This window comes from Falco cherrug, chromosome 2, assembly GCF_023634085.1.
Source record: "Falco cherrug isolate bFalChe1 chromosome 2, bFalChe1.pri, whole genome shotgun sequence".
Taxonomy (NCBI): Eukaryota; Metazoa; Chordata; class Aves; order Falconiformes; family Falconidae; genus Falco; species Falco cherrug.
This window is the reverse complement of record NC_073698.1, coordinates 107,888,616-107,911,807: the sequence shown is the minus strand read 5'-3', so window position 1 is coordinate 107,911,807 and position 23,192 is coordinate 107,888,616. Positions and strand designations below refer to the sequence as shown.

Genomic DNA, 23,192 nt, shown 5'->3' with positions numbered 1-23,192 from the left:
CTCTAGAAAGAACTTGGGGTAACAAAGAGTTGTGCCTTAAGTAAGATTTATACCTTATGTTTTAAGAAACTTGAGAAGTCTGCCCCATCCTTTTCTTCTCTACCCTTCCACACAAACATGTGCCCCTTTTTCATTTTTTTCCCATTTTTTCCCCACTAGTATCTTCAAGACTAAGCTATGTAGACATAATCTAACTTCTGTTGGAAGATACAATGCTGACATTATACCAGTAGGTCACTGATCACAAAAGTTCCCGCAATAATGGAAAAAGTTAACAAATACACTGGAGTTCTTTAAACCTGTTCCCTATGTTAAAGAAATTTAATCAAGCAGAGGAAGAATGTTAACAGTAGCTTAAGTTATAAGTGAAGTTCATCAAATGGAAGAGAAAACACATGCCCAAACTAGAGTTAGCCAACAGGAAGAGATGCTTAGTCAGGTCTACGCTAATGTGTCCTTCCAGACTTCCCTAGTGGATAGTAAGATAATCTGTTTTATGCAATTACACTCTACAAAAGGAATGTCAAGGAGGATCATATTGCATATGGCTGGTAAAATATCAATACAGTTCTTCTAAAGAAACAATTTTTCTTACTCTCTTTCTTCCCAGTCTTTTTTTTCTTTTTTTCCTGAGGGATGTACGGATTTTAACACCTCTCAATATCCGTTTACCTAAAACTCATCGGGGTGTTAAATGCAGAAAAGCTGGGAATGTGGCAATGTGCTTAAGTTACTTCAGCTGTAACAAAATTTCTTTTGCACATCTGTAACTTAAGACAGCACTTTAGTGAGGGCCCTGTTGATACTTTAACCACATTCTCACCATGTTTAGGAAATAAAATACTGGAAAAAAAACGCTAAAACATTTGAATTTGGCCTCAAACCCCTATCTGTTTCAGTCACTTTAAAAAATCTTTGTGAATATGAAATTAATGTTTTCTATGTTAGTTGTGATTTGAAATTATTGTTATTTTGCCCTGGTCTTTCACTTCCCATGCTACTAGCCTGCCGCAGGACTTTGCTTTCCCTGCTGTCACAAGGTCTTGCATTTATACTTGTTTCTCTGTATGTATGTATCACAGGGAACACAGTGCATGGTTAGTTCCGTTACAATCTCCCAAACGTGGGACAAATCAGCATCGCTGTGGTCAGTGATGCATTCTCATTTAAGGTGGCAACGTGCCAGGTCAACAACAGCCAAAGGGGAGGTGCGATATTAACTAAAGAGTAAAAAATCAAGATACTGATCTTTAGTAACTTCAAAAAACTTTATGTTCAAGAAGAAAACTACAGCAATGGAAATTGCTATTATAGGTTCACTCCTTCCTACCTCTACACCTAAATACTAGCGAGCAAGCTGTATGAATCCTCCAAAAAGCAAATACTAAAATGTATTGGTAAATAAGAAAGGTCAAAGCTTGCTGATGTGGTCCACACTCTGCCAGTGTTCCCAGTGCTACAGCATCGGCCAGGGACAGGCCAGTTTCAGCTGCCGGCCCCACAGCACACATGGGCTTCCTCGGTTTTGTCCAAGGGTGTTTTGAGCTGGATGTGTGGGGCAGCCACGGCCTGCAGCGACCCGCCGGCACTGTGGGTCATGGCTGGTGCCAGGGCTCGCTGTGGGCCCACTGCTAAGCAAGGGCGGTTGATTTGGCACGTTCTGACACACGGATGAAGTGCTGGTAGCAGACATCCAGCGGGCAGCTAGCGGGAAGGGGAAAACCAAGGGTTTTTACACAAGACAGTCACAAGACAGGACGCACAGACACCGCCGCAGGCCGCCCCCTCAGTCTGCCGCGGCGCTGCCCGCCGGCACGGCTCGCAGCGGGCCCACCGCCCACCGGGCCGCCCGCCTCGGCGGCAGCAGGTGCCGCTCTGCGCGCACAGCGCCTTCGCCGCCGGCTCTGCGGCCGGGCCGCTCCACGGGCCTCGCCGGCTGCGGGGGGAGGAGGGCCGGGCCCCAGCTCCCCCGACGGCCCCTCCCGCGGGGCAGCCGCTAAGCCGGTGGCCGCCGCCGCAGGGAGCCATGGCCGCCTCCCGCGGGAAGCGCGGCGGCTCCTACCGGCACCCGCGTCCCGGCAGCGCGCAGGTGAGAGCGCGTGGGGGCGGAGGGAGGGGGCGGTCCCGGGGGGGCGGGGGTACCTGCCGCCCGGGGCTGCTGCTCCCCCGGCGGGGGCCTGCTTCGGAGCCGGTGGGGCGTAGTGTAGGATTCGTGCTCGGGGTGTGCCAAACCCCCGCAGGTGACAGTACGCCCCGGGTGTGGCCTCGGTTCGTGAGGAGGGGAACAGGGGTTTGTTCAGTACGTCTTGTTCTTTTCTGGAGGGAATAGGAACTTTGCCACAGATAGGAGTAGGATTTAAGCAGGGCGTGTTTGTGACCACGATTCTGCTGTGCCCTTCGATAGCACTAGTAAAAGGCGACAGTTAAGCCAGCAGCGCTGCGCGGGTGTCACCATCGCGGCCGTGGCGAGCGGACACCGGCAGTGGGGCGAGCGGGTGCCCAGGCGGGGGGGTGTTGGAGCGGGAGGGCGTACGTACTGTTTTGTATTTGTTTCTTGGGTTATCGTTTAGTTATTTGGCTTTTTACTGAAAGTACGAGAAAAATTGTGGAAAATACCGAGGGTCTGGCAGCGCCCGCCGCACAGGGGTTCGGTAGCTGGGCTTGTTCCACCACCTACCGAAAGGCACCGAAACTGCATCGTCGGTTAGAAACGATTTTAAAGCTGTTAACTACTGAGGAGGAGAATTTACTCCCTAGGTGTGCTGAGGTCGGTCTTGGGTGTGGACTCACATTCCTCGAGAAGTGTGAGAGAGTTCGTATTTCTTCGCCTCTGCTACACTTACCTCCGCTGGCTTACAACATCGGCAGCAGTGCACCAGCCTCATGCTCTTCTCCTCATCTGTGTGTACAGAACTTGTTAGTAGCACTTCATCTCTCCGCGCCTGAAAGGAGTTTGCTGTTCTTTAGGTATTAGCAGTTGATAACTTCCGATAGCTAGGTTTTCAAATGGGGGAGGGGGGTAACACTGCAGGATTTTAACTGTCAGAGGTGTAAGAGGGGTTTGCTTGTGTTGGACACAGAATCAGAGTATCTCAAGTTGGAAGGGATCCATAAGGATCATCAAGTTCAGCTCCTGTGCTGTACTGTTGGCATGATCATACTCATGTATGAGTATGATATACTCAAGGTTTATGTGTAAACTGAAATCAAGCCAAGGTGGTGGTTCATCTCCTTTTACAGCAAGTTAAGTTGTTCATCTAGTCACAAGACTGTAGATCTCTCATTCTTCATACCTTGTGTTAGAGTGTATTGGTGGGAGAAGATACCAGGCAAGTAAGTGTAAGTATAGACCTTATTATACCTCAGAATTAAATAGCTCCTAAACCCTGCGTGTTTAGTAAAAGAAAAGGAAAACCCAAACCAACTTTTTTTCCAGTCTTTCAAGTAACATTGATACTTTTTCCTTTTTTTTCTAAACAGAAACGCAGCCCTGAAGAGAATGCTTTTTTCTTCAGTAAATTAACATATTCCTGGTTTAGCAGGTGAGAATTTAAACTGCTTGTTGATGTTCATTGATGCTCACAGAATTACAGAGCACCCACTTAAATTTCACACCATGATTCTGGCTTGAGCCAAAGCCTAAGCCTGAGATTGCTGTTAGCTTTTTGTATAAAAATCAAAATTTACAACTTTTAGACCTCATACTCAAATATTTTATGGAGTATTGTTTATACATAGTAGCAGTCATTTTGTATGTTATCTAATGGCATTATATAGAACATTAATATTTTGATAACTGAGCACAATGTTCTTATCATAGAATCGTTTAGATTGGAAAAGACCTTTGAGATCATGCAAGTGTTAACCCAGGAGTGCCAAGTCCATCACTAAACCATGTCCCTAAGCACCACATTTACGCATTTTTTAAATGCCTCCAAGGATAGTGATTCCACCACCTCCCTGGGCAGCCTGGTCCAATGCTTGACCACCCTTTCAGTGAAGACATTTTTCCTAATATCCAAGCTAAACTTCCCCTGGCACAACTTGAGGCTGTTTCCTCTTGTCCTGTCACTTGTGTGAAAGAAGAGACGTACTCCCCACCTGCCTACAGCCTCCTTTCAGGCAGTTGTAGAGAGCAATAGGGTCCCCCTTTGAGCCTTCTCTTCTCCAGACTAAATAACCCCAGTTCCACCTCATAAGACTTCTAGACCCTTCCCCAGCTTCACTGCCCTTCTCTGGACACCCTCCAGCACCTCAATGTCCCTCTTGTGGTGGGGGGCTCCAAACTGAACGCAGGATTTGAGGTGCAGCCTCATCAGTGCTGAGTACAGGGGGACAATCACTGCCCTGGTCCTGCTGGCCACATTGTTTCAGACACAAGCCAGGCTGCTGTTGGCCTCCTTGGCCCCCTGGGCACACTGCTGGCTCATGCCCAGCCGGCTGTCAACCAGCACCCCCAGGCCCTTTCCCACCAGGCAGCTTCCCAGCCACTCTGCCCCCAGCCTGTAGTGTTGCGTGGGGTTGTTACTGCTCAGCTGCAGGACCCGGCACTTCTCTTGTCACAATAGACAATATTTTTAGACAGTGGGATATAAAAAGACAAATTAGGCTATCTTTTTTTATTTATTATCTGACTGTGTAAAGAGTGGCAGTAGATAAAAATTAATATAAGGTTTCCTTTATACTCCATGTAGTGATACAAAAATTTGCTAGATATCCAGGAACAAATATTCAGTAGTACATTGAAGGTATTTTCCAAGTAGCCAATTTCATGCTCATTTTTCTCCCTCTTTTATGGCAGGCACATGTTATTACTGTAGAACACCTGCTCATAAACAACAATGATTCTTGGAAAATATTCTGAAAAATAGGAACTGAAAGCTCAACTCATGCAGCTTCCTGTCACTTAGTATTTTGGTTGTTATTTCAAACAATTTCATGTGTTATGTCTTGTGACCGTTACTAATTTTTAATATTTTTCTTTCTGCTTTAAAAACCATTTGAATCAGATATATACACACTTCAAAAATCTAGAAGTGAGGAAAAAAATTGAAACTATTATAACTGTTTCTTGCTTTATTCAATATTATTAATTCTAAGGAAGAAAGGAAATGGTATTTGCTGTTCAGAAGCTGAGACAAAACAATCAGATTGTTTCAAAGATTCAGAGTATTCAGTTAAACTCTGGTCCTTGAAGTTTGTCAGTTTCAGAGTAGCTTTGTTTATTTACCAGTCCTTATGGTCTACACCATAAATACAAATTTTCAGTTTTTCTAGAAAAGTTATGCAGCATACTGAGTGCAACACTTCTACATGATATTTATGTGTTTATTATGTCATTGTTTGCCCATATGTCCAAGCTAGGCTATCCTTTGCATTTTTTAACAAATTCTACAATGTTTAACAAAAAGGGGGGGGGAGGATTTTGGTTCTGCTTAGAGCTTATTTGGCTATGAAATAACTGGATTCAACTGAACTAATATTGTGAACATTAGATATGTTCCCTCTTTGCAGTCACACAAGCAAACACAATATATTATGGCTAATATATACTTACCTTAAGTGCTTGCAGCCTAGATAAGGAAGTCTCAAATTAATTGTTACATAATAAACCCGTAATGCTATATTATGTTACTTTGGAATTCAGGCAATCTGGAGCTTACAGTGCCGAGGGCATTTGGTAGATCTATCTATCCTCTGGCAGCAGTGAGTTTTGGCATTGAGATGAGTTATGCAGAATTCTTAAACAGTTCCCACTCAAGTACCAATGGGCTTGCTTTCCTCATCTGTCTCAAAAAGTGGCACTTTTAGTGAGAAGCTATGTTATTTTTGCCTTAATTTATCAAGCAAATTCACTTTTTATCAATGTTACAGTTTCAGTAGATATTTGGGTGGCTCTTGGGGATAATGAGGTCCACCCCCACTAGGAACATGACAATCTGCAAAAAAGTGTTTCTGAGTCATTTTCTGCCCTGTGATGAGGCACACGTTAGCCCCAGGGCCAGCGCTGGCGCTGATGGCACAGGAGGAATATGCTGGAGGTGCACACTGGAGAAGACAGACACTGCGCTTGTGTTGCATGCAGCAGGGAAGGAAATTCCCACCAGCTGGAAAGCATTAGGGCACGCACTCCATCTATGCATGTGTCTCTCGTTGATTCCTAGGTGTTTGGGACTTCCTGTAAGTTAGAGAACATTGTCAACATTAATTCTTTTGCATTTTTCCCACCTCAGAAATGGTGTGGCACAGTTTGAGTTGTCATAAATCTGACATGCTTGTCAAAAATTCCACATGGTCTAATTTTCTTTCAGAGTTCCCTCATGTTCACTGTATTAGTCATCCCTATTTTGCCATTTTTAAGAGCATCTTTAGGTTCTGTTGACACTAAAGTGTGTAAAAGCACTTTTTAAAAACAAAATTTTAACAGCTGAAGATCTGCTGTAAGGAAACTTCCATTGTACTTGTGCTGAAACCCGTAAGTTTAATGTTACCTTGGTTGAACAAGTATGACTAGCAACATAGTGAGTCACCATCCCCGGAGGTATCTAAAAGACAGGTAGATGTGGGACTTAGGGAAATTGTTTAGTCCTAGCCTTGGTACTGTTAGGTTAGCAGTTGGACTAGGTGATCTTAAGGGTCTTTTCCAACCTCAATGATTCTATGATAATGCAGTCCTGTGATAGAAAAAGTATTTCATTCCAGATCACAATAGTAAGTGTGTAATGATGCTATGCATTTGTTTATGTAATATTGTATTTTCCTGTAAAGAAATATGGGATCATAAATGTAGGCAGATTCTGAGGTTTCCTCAGAATTTGCTGCTCAGATGTGACAATCTGCTTGGGCTCTTCTTACTTCAGGTGAATTTCAGAGTATTTAAGGTGACTGTAAGTATGTTCCACTGTAGTTTGTGGTCTTTGGAGGATTGCATATGTTATTGGGATTATAAAGTTCATGTATATACACTAAATTATATCATTAGCTTCTTGAGTTAGTAGTTCTGCTTGGTTTGGCTGCTGTATTTCTTGCTGTATAAATTTATTGCTTTCTTTCAGACTAATATCTATAGGCTATAAGAAGCCATTGGAAAGGGATGACCTATTTGAACTGAATGAAAGTGATTCACCATACAGTGTGTGTCCTAACTTTGAAAAGCAATGGCGAAAAGAAATCCAGAAGTCTACCACAGGATTCATGGTAGCTATAATTCTGACAATAGGCAATATCCTTTTCTAGTTTTAAGGAGTCTAGAAGCTGGAGAGGATTTTTATAATCTTGTTTATTAAACAGCCTACGTTTTGTGTATCACAAAGGCCACTCAGAGTTGTGATCAGTGATCTCTAGTGTGGCTATAGGATTTTTCTAAATTGTTTATGTTCAAACTTACCTCTTAGAAAGATATCTGGTTACATTTTAACACTTCAACTGATAGAGAGTCTACCATGACTTTTACTTTGGTGATTAATTATCATTTGTCCAACTAATTTCTCTCTAAACTTGTCTGTTTCCCCATGTCTTACCTTTGCATCTGTATTTCAGCTTCCTTGTCAGTAGAAACTGGCTTACAGAACGCACAAAACAGGCTTCAGTTTTCTTTAATTTTAACAATATTAAGTTTTACAGATATCTGGGGGGGTTTGCTTGACTTATCCTGTGTGATTTTCATGTAAATCCTTGACAGTTTCAGTCACGGTTATTTTTTTGTTGTTGTAGTTAAAGTACACTAGGAGCTCTGTGATGTTAGGAAGTTCACAAGAGAGAGGACCTAACCTCTGAGTCCAGCAAGAGTGTAGTTTTTGGGTTTTAATGACTTACTAAGAAGAGGGCTCTGCAGAGTTTGACCTTACTGCATCTTTTCAGTGTTTTTCTTAGCTATTTATAGATTTGCCCTCTCTTCCACTGATGGTATACACACCACAACCCTTTTGCCAAAGTGTTTTTCAATACGGATAATTTTAATTCAGATACTGTTTTTATTATGCAAGTAATATATAAAAAGTATCCTGTCCTTCATCACTCTGGTAATTAAGAAAGTTTACCTTTATTCTTACAAGGACTCAAAAAAATTTGCAATTGTTTAAGATAAATTCAAACTGGAGAAAATAGTTACTTGACAACTGAAAATACTCTGAAAGAATAGAAGGGTTATTCAATCTTAAATATAAAGTTGCTGTGAACCTGCTATAAATGATAATGCATTTATGTTGAAGCTTACCTCTGTGTTTCCTACACAGTTTTTTTGACCTGTGATAATCATTTGATGATTAAATTATTTTCTGAGTATCTTCATGGGTGTTTGGGACAGCCCTAGAAATTATATTTATCCTTTCCTGAAAGACTGCTAGCCAGGATAAATAAAACCAGACTTTGTTTCTTACCCCAAAACTTTTCTCCTAACTGTAGGAAATGCGCTTTTTCAGATCATAAGTACAGTGATGGCTTTAGATGGACACTCTAGCGTTACATATTTTATATTCGTAAATGTGGGTGAAGTTAAAAAATATTTTTTTCTCTTAATTCTGTACATATTTTTGTAATCTTGCAGGCTTCTTACATCAAAAGAGTGCTATTTAAGAAAAAAAATTTCCATAAACCATCTTTGATTTTGCCATTATGGCAAACATTTAAATTTTTATTGATTAAAGTTGCATTTCTGAAAGTTACAGCTGACATTCTGGCTTTCATGAGTCCTCAAATAATGAAGTAAGTTTTTAATGTGTTTCACTTTATATTTGGACACTAACAGTAATAATAAGGCTAAAGGGTTACCAGTATCAAAACCAAACTGAACAATAGCTTAGATGTGTAAAGACTTTATTTCCCTGTCCTAACCCCACCTGCCCCAGTGATTATCTGAAAATGTGCTAATGAGGGAAAACTCAAAGAGATCAGGAATTTCTTAACCAACGGACTGAGGCAAAACCATTCCACAGTATTGTATTTAAGCATTTAATACACTTTAATATGAAATCAAATGTTAAGAAAAATGGAGTACCAAGATATTTAATTTCCCTGCTTTTTTGTCAATATTTTTCCACATCTATTTAAAAAAACCCAACACTTAAGCATATAATAAAGTCTATACCTTCAGCATTTAATGGAAAACTGCAGTGACTGTTCTTATCATGTTGTTGGTAACATGATTTGTTAATTTAACAAGGTTGATGGAAATGGTTTTTAGAAACTGTGCTTACCACAGAGGTGTTAAGAATTTATCAAATACCTGTGTGTTTATAAAGAAAAGATTAATGAACATAATTATTGTTAACCTCCAAACTATACCCTGAATCAGTGTAATCCTGAAAAAAATTGTTACCCATAAAATCCATTTAAAGGCATCATAGTTGCTGGTTATTTAAGATAACCTCTTACTTACACAAAAATAAGAATTTTCCTCTAGATTTTTTTCTCTCTAACTTTCATGGTTGGTAGTTACAACCTTTCCAAGTATGAATATCTTCCTCTTTTTTTTTTTTTTTTTTTCTTTTCCTTTTATGCCATTCTTTATTTGTACTCCATTGCTTGTGAAGTCAGCAATAGCACACTGATGTCTAGAATAGTATTTGAGAATTTTTTCTAAGGTAACAAATTGGAAAACAAAGATAAGACCTGCCTTTTTTTAACATTGTATTTCTTTGTGACCTTCCACCATATCTGGATCCAAAATTGACTTAATTAAACAAGTTGCCAGTATGTCAGTTTATTGCACTTCTTATTGTCAGTTGGTGACTTAATGCACAGAATTTAAAATTTATTTTCCTTCATTTTCAGAGCAATGATAATGGTCAGGGAAAATCGTCCAAGTTCGTATGAGAGTGGATATGGCTATGCTATTGCCCTGTTTTTTGTAGGTCTCTCACAAACTCTTCTCCATCAGTTATATCAGCGTAACAACATGCTAACTGCAGTCAAAATCAAGACTGCAGTTGTTGGCCTCATCTACAAAAAGGTAATAATGTATTCTTCTACTTTTCAAAACAAAACCTGAAATAAACATACAGTGTTAAAAGACATTACGCTTACCAGCATGATTAAAAGCCAGGATGTTATACACCAGTGTCAGGCTAACAGATTGACTTTATATTTTCATTATGATTTATTTATAATAATTCCGAATTTCAGCAGCATTTCTATTGTAATACTCTAATCTTGAAATTACATTGTCAGCCACCCGTACAGACATAATATTGGAGATACATGTAGAAACTGAACTGTTACTATTTTGATTATGGGTTAATGTCCAAATTTACTGAATAAACTGGCAAAACTTTCTAGGTTGCATGTCTGGGAAGAAGTAAGGGTATACATGATCACTGTTTTTACTATCTATTAGTAGTGAATATGAGAAGCTGAAGCTTGCTGGATTGTCTCCTTTGGAGGCCGATATTTTCCACCTGATTTTAGTGAAGCTGGTTTTCTGTTGAGTTGAGTACCCAGTAGGTTTGTTATTCTTCAGATGTTTAAGATAGCTATAGTAGAAATCTATCTATAACTTATCCCTCCTTAGCAATGTATACTGAGGTGGCAGCATTATCAGCTACAAGAAATACAGGTGCTAGTAATGTAAAAGTAGCTGTCTGACCTGCAAAACATAAAAATGTTTACTATACTGTTAATACGTAGCATATGAGATGAAGCTGGTTTCTCCGTGCTGCACCTTTAGTTTACTGTGTTACGATCATGGCACGCTGGTATTTTTACTGCAGTATTTAATTATGAAACACAAGTTAAGGAAGCAAAAAAATAATACAAATCTGAAATAAATTACCATCTTTGTTAATTTAAAATACAGCCTCTTTTCTCAAGAGAGTCAAACTGATCTTTTGACATAGACTTCTCAGGTATTTTCTGAACCAGTACATGAAATTTTACTTGTAAATTGCAAATCAGTTGAAGGAATTCATTCTCTCAAGTTACGTATCAAGGTGTGTCAGTTCATCAGATCACGAACAGCGGAGTAGAGGCTGCGGTTGGGGTGGGCATGGCTTCTGGCCAGCTTTCACATCCACAAGGTAGAGACAGAGCTTCTCCCTCTCTCTGAGCTGGGCAGTGAACGCTGCGTCAGCTTGTGCTTTGCGCGTGGGGTGTGTGGTCAGATGAGTTGCTGCAGCACTGTCCTGTCACATGCAGGAGTTGCAGGTGACACAGTGGAGAACTGTGAGGCACTAACACAGAGGGAGAGGGGAGAGCATGTGTGTGCGTGTGTGTTTGTCTGGGTGTCAGTCCCGAGACACTTGAGACTTGTGCTGTCTGCCTGCCACACTGAGGTTACACGTGGTTGCAGTGAAGCCTGCTGTTGGCTCCTGCACTGGGAGGTTCTAAACTAGGCCAAAGCTGGGCCTTGCTGAGCCCTTCTTGTGCCAAGCTGTCCTGTTTATTTACTATAAAGAGTTGCAAGTGTGTTTCACTGAGCTCAGCTTTGCTCTAATTATTGCCCTTTTAGCTTCTCCCGGGTGGCTAAACCCATCAAAACTGTGGATTTTTGTGACCACTGTATTTTCTGGTTGCAGGCCTTAACTTTAGCAAATGCCTCACGACAAAACTATACGACTGGGGAAATTGTTAACCTGATGTCAGCAGATGCTCAGCAACTCATGGAGATGACTGTAAACATCAACCTGTTGTGGTCGGCGCCTTTTCAGATTGTCATGGCTGTCGTCTTTCTCTGGAAAGAGCTTGGCCCCTCAGTCCTGGCAGGTGTTGCGCTGCTCCTTTTGGTTATACCTGTAAATGCACAGATTGCAGCCAAAGTAAAAAATCTGAAGGTGAGATATTTAAATAAGTATAGTAAGGAGAGGATAAGCTGTCATAATAGAGGAATGAAGGAGGGGGGTTAGGTTATGCATGTATAAAATAATATTGGTACGTCTAAATCAAACTCAAAATGAAAAAGCAATACCAAGCTGCAACTGTTTTTTTTTGAGGGGGGAAGCATAACTGCAGTAAGAAAGCCGTATGTTTGATAGCTAAACTAGTATTTAGGTTGGATAGCTAAATTTTCATTATACCGAAACAATACTTTTGTATTAGTAAGAATTACTGTATAACTCAAATTTTGGAAACGGCTATGTTTTTCCATATTATATGAGTTATTCCATTAAATAAGGGATTTTCTAGAATTACGGCTCTCTTCCACTTTTATTACTCAGGTTAAGCTGCTCACTCAAATTTAGCACGTTCTCCTGAGATGATGGGAATTCCCATAGAGGTGTTGCATGTGTTCCTACTTCTTTTCTGCTTCTCTGATGCTACAGTTCTCTTGGCACTGTATTGCCTGTTACTTTGATAACTTCTGTGAGCTCCACTGAAAAAGTAAAAAATCTAGCTACAACCCTAAGTTTTGCACTGCTATGAAGCCAATTATTTGTCTCTGTTTCATTTTGCCTTTGATGGTGCAACATTCAGTGAGGACTGTGGGTCCTTATTAGTTCTTTTGTACGGCTGTGACAGTTTAGAGACATTGGGGAAAAAAACCCCAAAACAAATTCAAAGACCTCTCACCTCTTTTGCCGGTGAGGTGCAGCAGCTACATATGCACTTAGATCCCTACTGTGATATGAGAGAGAGAGAGAGAAGAAACACAAAGGACACACAAAAAAATCATTCTGTCTAAAAGTTTGCAACTTGTTGTTTTGTATGAATAAGACTCAAAACATTAAAGAGGTTGTTAATTGGTATTTTCGAAATGTGAGATGCAGAAGAGCCTGAGTGTAGCATAGCAGGGAGAAGACTTTCTGCGTTTCTTTAATTAGTTTTTTTTTCAATAACACTGTATTAATCAGTAACAGGAAACTCTCCTCCTAGCTCCTGTATATGTACATATAAGTGTATTCAATGTTTTATATTCATACACTATTACGTATATATTCATATATGTGTGTATATAGTATTATACTGTATTGTTGTTGAGTCTGTATTTACCTGCTTGAAGATTAAAACCATATTATCATTCCTGAATGCCCTGGGTACTGGAAGCCTCTTAAGTTTTTAATTCAAGGTTAATAAAAATAAAAAAGACAAAAACCTAAAATACACTCGTTAAGATATTTTAGGGAGAAAATGTTATTTAGATGTACTTAATTCTTTATCCTATCTTTTTTTTCCCCTGCATGTATAACTGAAAAAGGTATAACTGCAGTGATAGTATGTTATTCAGCAAGGTAAAAATAGTATTAAAAGTATTTATTGCCTACAGTTCACCGCATACTTTACTTTCCAAAATTTTTTGCTCATTTTAAAATGAAAACATTGCTGTCTTTTAAGCAGAAAAGCCAAATGAGGTATTCAGATCAACGAGTCAAGCTACTAAGTGAAATGTTACATGGAATAAAGGTAATGCCACAATTAATAAGTGTTCTGGTTTTTTTGTAAGGACATAAAGATAGAAAGTAAGTTATTTAAAAGACTAAAGTTTTATGACTAATACTTTAGTGATAATGATAAAAATGTAAAGTGAAGATGTTTTAACATAATGTGCTTAAACGTGTTTTTGGAAAATATTTACTGGTTTAAGTTGATCTGAAAATCTTAGTATCCATGATGCATTAATTTTACTACCACATTTTAAATGATAATATAAAATGTGTTAATAGATGTCTGAAAACCTGTAGCAGAGTGAAATTTTAGCATAGAAGAAAAGCTTTTTTGTTGTTTATCCCATTTTGAAATAAACCAGCTCATCATTTATGATACATAAGTGACAAGTTGAAATCTGAAGAATTAAAGAGTGACTAGAGTATATCTTCCATAAGAACAACCTACTTCAGAGTTATCTTAGGTCTTGCTTTCATTTGTAAAACATCTAAATTTTTGTAGTTTGGCATTGCTGAATATTCGAAAATGACATTTGGAGCTTAAGCTTATTTTCTGCACCATGGTTACTGCTTTTTTGTTTTATTGAAATATGTTTGTTTGATTGTCTAGATCCTCAAACTTTACGCATGGGAACCCGCATATCAAAGGAAGCTCATGAGCATTAGAGAACATGAAGTGGATGTTTTGAAGTCGTCTGGGTACCTGACGACTTACTCCATGCTAACATTGACGTGTATTCCTTTTATGGTTTGTTTTATAAAAATACTCATTTATGCAGGAGTATTTCTCATGTTTCCTGTTGCTTTAGTAGCTGAATGGCTCACAAATGTTGCCTCACAGTAAACATTAAATCAACACAATATATTCCAATTCTCTAGGTTCTAATAGTATGTATGTATATAACTGGAGAAGAATGAGAGAGATTATGAATTGACCAAGCTTTTAAAGACCTCGGTTAGAAAGTTGAATCAAATCCAAAGCTCCTGAATCTCATTTCACTGTTTCAATTACACAGAAATGACCTACCTTCTTTATACCCCTTTTTAAGGAAATGCACTTTTGATCTGTAATTTTTAGCTATCCCTTTTCAAAGACTAAACTTCTAAATACATGAAAAAGAAAAAAACCCAAAAAATATGAACCAAATTCATCCTGGCCTTATTTCAGTGGAATTCTATCAGGAATGCATTCAGATTTTTGGATCTTTAAGTCCCTCTGTTAAACTCTGTTGGAAGGTAAATGGAGGCTTCAGGGCTTTGGGACAAATAGTTAAGGGATCAGGAGCACAAGTAGTGTTCTCTGTCCTTCCAGTTGCAGGGAACGATGAGGGAAGAAACTGGAAGAGCCCGCAGATCAATGTCTGGCTCTGAGCCTGGTGTCACCAGCAGAATTTTGGGGTTTTTTTGATTATGGGTTGGTCTGCAGGACACCAGGCCTGCTGGCAACAAATGGGGTACAACTGTCTCAAAGGGGTGAAAGCATCTTTGTGCAGGAGCTGGCAGGACTCATTGATAGAGCTTTAAACTAGATTTGAAGGGGGAATGGGGTAAACCCAGGCTCACTAGAGATAAGCCTGGGCTCAACACGCCAGCGTTTGAGGGAGGGTGTGCTAGCGAGGGCCTTTAGCCTGCCATCTTAGTGGAGGTAGGGAATGGAGATCCATGTGGCAGCAAAGACACAAGGTTTATTGATGTGTTAGAAACCATGGAAGTGCCTGAGAACGATCACATGGGAATTAGGGCTTCCCCCCAAAAAACAGGTGACCCAAGTGAAGTGCATCTGCACCAATGCATGCCACATGGGCAACAAACAGGAGTTGGAAGCCATTGTGCAGCTGAAATACTGTGATATAGTTGCAATCACAGAAGCATGGTGGGATGGCTTACATGACTGGAGTGCTGCAATGGATGGCTATAAACCATCAGAAGGGTTAAAAGGGTTATAAAAAATCAGAAGGGATAGGCAAGGAAGAAGAGGCGGTGGGATAGCCTTGTATGTTAGGGAGTGTTCTGACTGTATAGAGCTTGATGATGGTGATGAAAGGGTTGAGTATTTATATGTAAGAATCAGGGGAAGGGGCCAACAGGCAGATATCATGGTGGAAGTCTGTTATAGACCACCCAGCCAAAATGAAGAGGCAGGTGAAATATTCTGTAAGCAGCTGGGAGAAGTCTCGTGATTGCTAGCCCTTGTTCTTGTGGGGGACTTCAACTTATTGGATGTCCCCTGGAAATATAGCACAGCAGAAACAGTCTAGGAGGTTCCTCATAACTTAATGTTCAGCTTGACTTCTTGATACAGTGGGTGAGTGAGACAGCTATGGAAGGCACTGTGCTGGACCTGTTGGGTGTGAACAGAGAAGGACTTGTGGGTGATGTGATGGTTTGAGGCTGTCTTAGGCATATTGACCATGAAATTATCAGAGAAATAAGGAGGAGGGTCAGCAGAACTGCTGCCATGGACTTTTGGAGAGCAGACTTTGGCCTGTTTAGGAGACTCGTTGACGGAGTCCCTTGGGAGGCAGTCCTGAAGGGCAAAGAAGTCCAAGAAGGCTGGACTTTCTTCAAGAAGGAAGTCTTAAAGGCACAGGAGCAGTCCATCCCCATTTGCTAAAAGATAAACTGGCAGGGAAGAAGACCAGCCTGGCTGAACAGAGAGCTTTGGCTGGAACTCAGGGGAAAAGTAGAGTCTATGACCTTTGGAAGAAGGGGCAGGCAACTCAGGAGGACTACAAGGATGACTTGAGGTTATGTGGGGAGAAAATTAGAAGGCCCAAAGCCCAGCTAGAACTTAATCTGGCTACTGCCATAAAGGACAATAAAAAATTATCCTATAAATACATTAGCAACAAAAGGAGGGCTAAGGAGAATCTCCATCTTTTATTGGATGCAGGGGGAAACATAGTGATGACGGCTGAGGAAAAAGCTGAGGTACTTAATGCCTTTTTTCCTTCAGTCTTTAATAGTAAGACCAGTGGTTCTCAGGATATCCACCCCCTGAACTGGAAGGCAGGGATGGAGGAGCAGCATAAAGCCCCCGTACTCCAAGGGGAAATGGTTAGTGAACTGCTACACCACTTAGACATAAGTCTAAGTCCCACTGGATGGGAGTGGAGGTGCTCTCCAAGCCACCTTCAATCATTTGGCAACAGTCCTGGCTAACTGGGGAGGTCCCAGCAGACTGCAGATTAGCCAATGTGACGCCAATCTGCAAGAAGGGCCGGGAGGAGGATCTGGGAAACTACAGCCTGACCTTGGTGCTGGGGAACGTTAGGGAGCAGATCATCCCGAGTGCCATCATGTGTCATGTGCAGGACAACTAGCAGATCAGGCCCAGTCACCATGGGTTTATAAAAGGCAGGTCCTGCTAGACGAACATGATCTCCTTCTATGACAAGATGACCCATGTAACGGATGATGAAAAGGCTGTGGATTTTGTTCACCTAGACTTTAGTAAAGCCTTTGACACTGTCTTCCACAGCATTGTCCTGCAGATACTGTCTGGACATGGCTTGGATGGGTGTACTCTATGCTGGGTAAAAAGCTGGCTGGCTGGCTAATCCAAAGAGTGGTGGTGAATGGAGTTACATCCACTAGCGGCCGGTCACAAGTGGTGTTCCCCAGGGCTCAGTTCTGGGGCTAGTCCTGTTTGATATCTTTATTGATTGTATGGATGAATGGATCGAGTGCACCCTCAGTAATTTTGCAGACAACGCCAAGCTGAGCAGGAGTGTTGATCTGCTGGAGAGCAGGAGGCTCTGCAGAGGGGTCTGGACAGGCTGGACCAATGGGCTGAGGCCAGTTGTATGAGGTTCAACAAGGCTCAGTGCCGGGTCCTGCACTGGGGTCACAACCACCCCACGCAGCGCTACAGGCTGGGGGCAGAGTGGCTGGGAAGCTGCCTGGTGGGAAAGGGCCTGGGGGTGCTGGTTGACAGCCGGCTGGGCATGAGCCAGCAGTGTGCCCAGGGGGCCAAAGAGGCCAACAGCAGCCTGGCTGGTATCCGAAACAGTGTGGCCAGCAGGACTGGGGAAGGGATTGTCCCCCTGTACTCAGCTCTGGTGAGGCTGCACCTGGAATCCTGCATTCAGTTTTAGGCCTCTCACTAAAGAAAGACCCTGAGGTGCTGTAGCATGTCCAGAGAAGGGCAATGAAGCTGGAGAATGGTCTGGAGCATGTGTTTTATGAGGAGCAGCTGGTGGAACTGCGGTTATTTAATCTGGATAAGAGGAGGCTCAAGGGGGGACCTTATTGCTCTCTACAGCCACCTGAAAGGAGGTTGTAGCAAGGTGGGTGTCAGACTCCTCCCCAGTAACAAGCAACAGGACAAGAGGAAACAGCCTCAAGTTGTGCCAGGGGAGGTTTAGATTGGATATTAGGGAAAATGTCTTCACCGAAAGGGTTGTCAAGCATTGAAACAGGCTGCCCAGGGAGGTGGTGGAGCCACCATGCCTGGAGGTATTTAAAAGATGTGTAACTGTGGCACTTAGTGACATGGTTTAGTCATGGACTTGACAGTGTTAGGGTAACGGTTGGACTTCATTGTCCTAAAGGTCTTTTCCAAACTGAATAATTCTATGGATCAAACTGAAATCTTTAGGGATAAATGACTGCCATTAACTTCATTTACACAAACTGGCATCTTCTAGTCATTAACTCACAGAGGTGAAAAGGAATATTCCTTAGGAGTAGTGAAAGGGAGGATTAAGGCCATCCTTCAGTCTATGACCTTGATAATAACTGAAATATTTGAAGCAGTGAGCAAGAAAAATACAAAGTTTGAACTAAATGCAGTGAAATAATCAAGTTGTTATTTAGGGCTTATAGGAGTCCTTATACTTTATAAGTAGTTTAGTTTAGGATTCCTAGTATAGTTTAAGACTATTAAACTCAACAAGCAGAAGAGACCCCATAGGACAGGTTGTTAAATTCAGCATTTTCTGTCTGAAGGTTTGACTACCTGTTGTGTGAGAGCCCATCTTATTCTCTGATGACTACTGACTAGATTTTGGGAAAAAAAAAAATATCCAGTGATCAAAATAAAAATACCTGCAGTAAATAGTTGTATTTCATGTCCAATATCATAGCAAGAGAAAAAAAATATGAATTTCCTGAAACGTCATGTTTGAGTGTTTTATAAATGAAGAAATCAGTTCCTAAGATGGGAAAGTTAATTCATATAGTTTCATGTATATCTGGTTGGGTCAAATGCAGTACCCATGTTTTTTGCTCACTAAAATTATAGTATGTGTTCCTACACTCAGTATTGCAGCTATGCAGTAGTGTCTGTGTGCAGCAGTTACAGTCTCTGTTTATACATGAGCAGAAATGGGATCCCACACCTTTCAAATGCAAACAAAAATAGTATCTGTGTATAAATTGTAGTTATAATGTGATTTTGATTGTGGATATATCTTTTTCTTCTTTCTTTTTTTTTTTTTTTTTACTTAAAAGGTCTCATTGGCTACGTTTGGAGTCTTCTTTCATCTGGACGGAGAGAATGCTTTAACAGCAACTAAAGTTTTTACATCTATTTCATTATTTAACATTTTGCGACTGCCTTTGTTTGATTTACCATCTGTGATCTCTGCTGTAGCCCAGGTAGAGATATTATGAACAAGTGCTGTAAAAGGCTGATATTTATACTCAAGTCATGTTTCATTTATTTCTAGGAGTGATTAAGTAATTTAATTCTTTTAAGTTCCATTTTATTGATATGAAACTGCACGGTATTTTTATGGAAAGATTAAGTGTGAAGGCTGTGTTTAAAGGATGTCTCTCAGTCTCTTAAGTAGAATAAAAATTGGGTAGAACACATAATTGTTCTTAATTTGTATTATTATTTTATGTGTATAATTATTATTTTATTTGAAAAAAGTGAGCATTCTGTTTCTCACTATTCTTCCTTCAGTAGGCTAGTCTCAGCTTCTGCTCCTACTCTCTCAACTTTTTTTCATAATACACTGAAGACAAAGTATGAACAATTGGGGCTGCACACGTTTGAATCACTCAGCTGTTGTTACATATTGGAGCCCTTGGTACCAAGCAGGGAAGACCTATTGTGGACTCTGCAATACTGTGTTTGTCAAATCATTACTGAAGGAAGTGGAGAAAAAAGGAGCAGAGCTGTTGAGATACCATATCAACAACCTTCAGTCCTAATAGTGCACCAGTAGGGTTACCATATGAGTTGGGAACTGCTAGCTTTTAAGACTTTGTTATTGGGTATATTATATGAGCTGCTCATGAACGTGCTCTGTCACAGCATGTACACAAATCAGTTTTTTGTAAGGAAGGGGACCACTGTAAGCAAATACTTTTCCTGATTTGATTTCATTTTTGGTTAGCATAATGTAATATCGAAACTTTGTCTTTTGCTAAGGTTTACTTCTAATAGATTAAAAATTAGCACAATCTCATCTCAGTTTTTCACAGCACAGTAGTGGACATCTCATGATGCATTCAGGAAAATGTTGTCTTTCTTCATTATTTGGAGAGAGAGTTACTGTGCACTGTTTTTTTAAAAAAACAAAACCACCTAAAATGTTTTCACCACAGGTTTATGAAAACAAACTAATTGAGTCAAAGGAACCAGACATTCACTGATTAACTATATCTTCTAACACTGAATTATGTCAAGCATGCTCTGTTACTTTATAACTACCAAGCAGTAGATCCTCAAAGAAAAAAACCACTCATTTATTACTTTAGATTGTTTAGTATTTTAAGGAAAATAATTTTTAAATACCTAAGTACCTTTTTTGTCTATCTTCAGATAAGGAATATATCTTTCCATAATATCTAGAATTTTTAAAGTATTATTTAAAAAATTAGGCAGCACAGACATGTTATAAATAATATATATATGTATATATATGTTCATCTTGCAGACCAAAGTTTCTCTGAGCCGTTTAGAGGATTTTCTGTGTGCTGAGGATCTTAACCCTGAGGATGTCAATACAAACTACAGTGGAAGTAAGCAGTAACTATTAATTTTTAATTGCTCATCATTTGATATGGATGATCACTAAGAAACTCAATTAAGGGGATGGATTAGCAACGCTTTGCTTTTTTTTTATTTACTGAAACAGATCATGCTGTTGGCTTTATTGGTGCTTCTTTCCGCTGGGAAAAAAATGGCCTGCCAGTCTTAAAAAAGTAAGCTGTTTCTTACTTATTTCTATGTGCTCCTTTGGCAGAATGTGATGTCTATAGAGATTTTGTTCAGGTTTACTATATTCTGATTCAGAATTGTTCATGATGTTACATAGCCAAAAGAACATAAATGTGTGTGCTTTGGAAGATCAAGTCTGACCTGGTCTCCCTGATGCTCCAAGAGGAACCACATAAAGTGCATGTTCCCTGTCATAGTACTGGATAAGTACTATGGGAAGCCAGTGCTCTTCTTCCCTCTTCCTTCCTCCTTTCCTACCACCTGTCCTCTCAGTTTGCACAAGGGAGATTTAACTATAATATCAATGTTTCCTGAATTGCATTTTGGGGAGCATTAACTGCCAAGATGCCTTTTTGCCATTGTAGCATTTTATATTGCCGACAAGTAAGCTAAGGTAGTTTATGCAGCCTTGCGTTGAATACTGATCTTAAAATTGGGCTGTGACTTCCTTTGGAAAGAAGAAACAAACACTAAATCCGCTTTTCTCACAGTTTTCTCTTTTGCCTGAAATAACCTCTCTTTTTGTTTGACAATACCTAACAAGGTATTGCTTAGGTGTAAATTACGCTCTCCTGAAACTGCTACGCATTGGAGGGTTAGTAAGGTGAGGGAGTAACAAAGCTCTCAAGTGGAATGAGAAACCTATTTGATAAGGGCTCTACAGCTGTTAAATTTTGCTAAGGCAGCTGAAGAGGTTGCAACCCAGCTGGTCTAACCCTCTCACCACATTATCTACCTTATTCCTCTCAGGGCTGGGGGGATCACTTCCCGTAACGTGGCATTCAAGTGTCTACATCTCAGCCACCATAGCCTGCAATATAGTACCCAGGTATAAGCTGTCTTCAGCATCACATACAGACTTCATTAAAGTCTGGTATAGTCTCCGGGTACAGTCTTTCTCTACCTCATCTGTTCTCCAAGCTCCAGTGTGAAGGAACTATGCTTATCTTAGCGTAGGGCCTTCAAATCAGAACACACTGAGATCCAGATAGCATAAGGTGCAGATGCAGCAAGTGGCTCTCCTTGTGTAAAGTTTATGAGTACACATTGTACTTATTTTGACAGCAAAATCTGCAGGTTACGAAGGGCAGCTTTTATTTACCCAAACAGCTATTTTCTCCCTTAAGAGGGATCACTCATTGACTACAGTAGATGCTACGTGAGAAGTCTAGCAGGTGATTGTCAGAGTAAGATGGAACATGCACTGCAGGCCTTAGAAATAAGACCACCTATTGGTTAGACTGTCTCCCATTTGATTTTTATTATGATCAGATGAAAGCACAATCTCTTAACTTGCAGACAAATAAATTTATACTTGAAGTCATTATTGCAAGTTTCCGAACAGTATATAGTCAAAAGATATGCAAACTGAAGTACTAGTTTCTCATCATTCTGAGAGTAAAATAGAGTATCTCTTTCTTCAGTGACCACAACCCATACATGATGGAATGTTTACAGAGAGGATAACTAACTTGTCTTCCTCAATATTTCCAGCTTGAATGTCAGCATTCCTGAAGGCTCTTTAGTTGCTGTTGTGGGACAGGTTGGATCTGGAAAGTCATCTTTTCTTTCTGCTGTTCTTGGAGAAATGGAGAAACTTGAAGGAACAGTTCAGAGAAGAGTAAGATTGTCTGTCCGTGTCGCCCTGCTTTGCCCACTCGTCAATACCTAAATTAAGCAGAACTGCATTTGAAAGTGTAGTTTTTCCTCCTCAACTATTTATGATTGTATAAATACTGGCAAAGGTAGCTCCAGCTTCCTAAATCTTCAAAGAAAAGCAACACAATGACACTTTGTTAACGGTGTAACAGTTTCTCTTTGTTTTCAACCAAAGTGATTACAAAGCTATTTTCATTTTTTTATAATCTGTATAATTCAGTGCAAAAATCATGAGTGTTTAAGTCATATATTGAGCCCAAACATCTAATGGTTGCTGGTTTTGAACAGCTGTACAGACATGACCCAGTTGGAGCAGTCATAAACTGTTGTAGAAGATGATCATGTTTCTTGCAATGGCTTATGTGTAGAGAAGATACAGGATATGGAAATAGAGGGAAAAGTTGAACTTTATGCAGAGGTGGAATTAAGGTGCTGGCTTACCTGGTGATAGGAAACCCTGTAGCTTAACTTGTCTTGTAGTTACATAGAGCAGGGAAAGTCCCCATCCCAGAAAAGAGTTTAGGAAAGTTTTTTATAGGTTATAGATATGGAGGGAGTTAACATTTGAAAACCGACTACAGTGTTTGAGCCAATAAATTTCAATGGATAAGCACAATGTGGGTTAATCTGGTTGCAAGTGGATGTGGCAACATTAAAAGTGTCTCAGCCTTGAAAATAAATGTTGAATAAAAATCCACTCCTATGGAAATCTAGTACAGTATTCTGTCACTCTTGGGGGATGGGGGAAGAATATGAAGTTGAGGTGTTCTGAATCTGAGAGTAGGAATTAAGAGGAAAAAGATAAACTGTGTAGAATCTTAACAAGGAAGGCATATACCCAGTAAGTGTGTGCTATCAATTTGTTGTTGTAAAATTAATAGATTTTCACAGGTCATGTAGCTTAATGGAAGAAAAGATCTAGGAGCATTTCTAATTATCACTTCTGTCCTGTAACCTTAATTTCTAATGACTGACACATTCCACAGCATGTTATGTAAAAACACAATCAAATTGTATTGCTGCATGTAAATCTTACAACCAATGCC

The 23,192-nt window shown here is 40.2% G+C and overlaps 1 protein-coding gene across 5 annotated transcripts in view; it reads left to right on the top strand.

Moving 5' to 3' along the window:
* The window catches only part of LOC102054530 (multidrug resistance-associated protein 1), a 51,129-nt gene that overhangs the window by 9,410 nt on the left and 18,527 nt on the right, over positions 1–23,192 (top strand). For 3 of the 5 annotated variants that reach the window (XM_055701354.1, XM_027815241.2, XM_055701356.1), the window contains 11 exons: positions 3,481–3,542; positions 7,056–7,197; positions 8,546–8,703; positions 9,772–9,949; positions 11,511–11,765; positions 13,264–13,332; positions 13,924–14,061; positions 18,768–18,914; positions 20,204–20,288; positions 20,405–20,471; positions 21,982–22,108. In XM_055701354.1, coding sequence (XP_055557329.1) covers positions 3,481–3,542; positions 7,056–7,197; positions 8,546–8,703; positions 9,772–9,949; positions 11,511–11,765; positions 13,264–13,332; positions 13,924–14,061; positions 18,768–18,914; positions 20,204–20,288; positions 20,405–20,471; positions 21,982–22,108 — 1,428 coding nt within the window. Of the gene's footprint in view, positions 1–1,811; positions 2,090–2,757; positions 2,968–3,480; positions 3,543–7,055; positions 7,198–8,545; positions 8,704–9,771; positions 9,950–11,510; positions 11,766–13,263; positions 13,333–13,923; positions 14,062–18,767; positions 18,915–20,203; positions 20,289–20,404; positions 20,472–21,981; positions 22,109–23,192 lie in introns of those variants that run through there. The other 2 variants (XM_055701357.1, XM_055701355.1) reach the window with 2 other exon arrangements.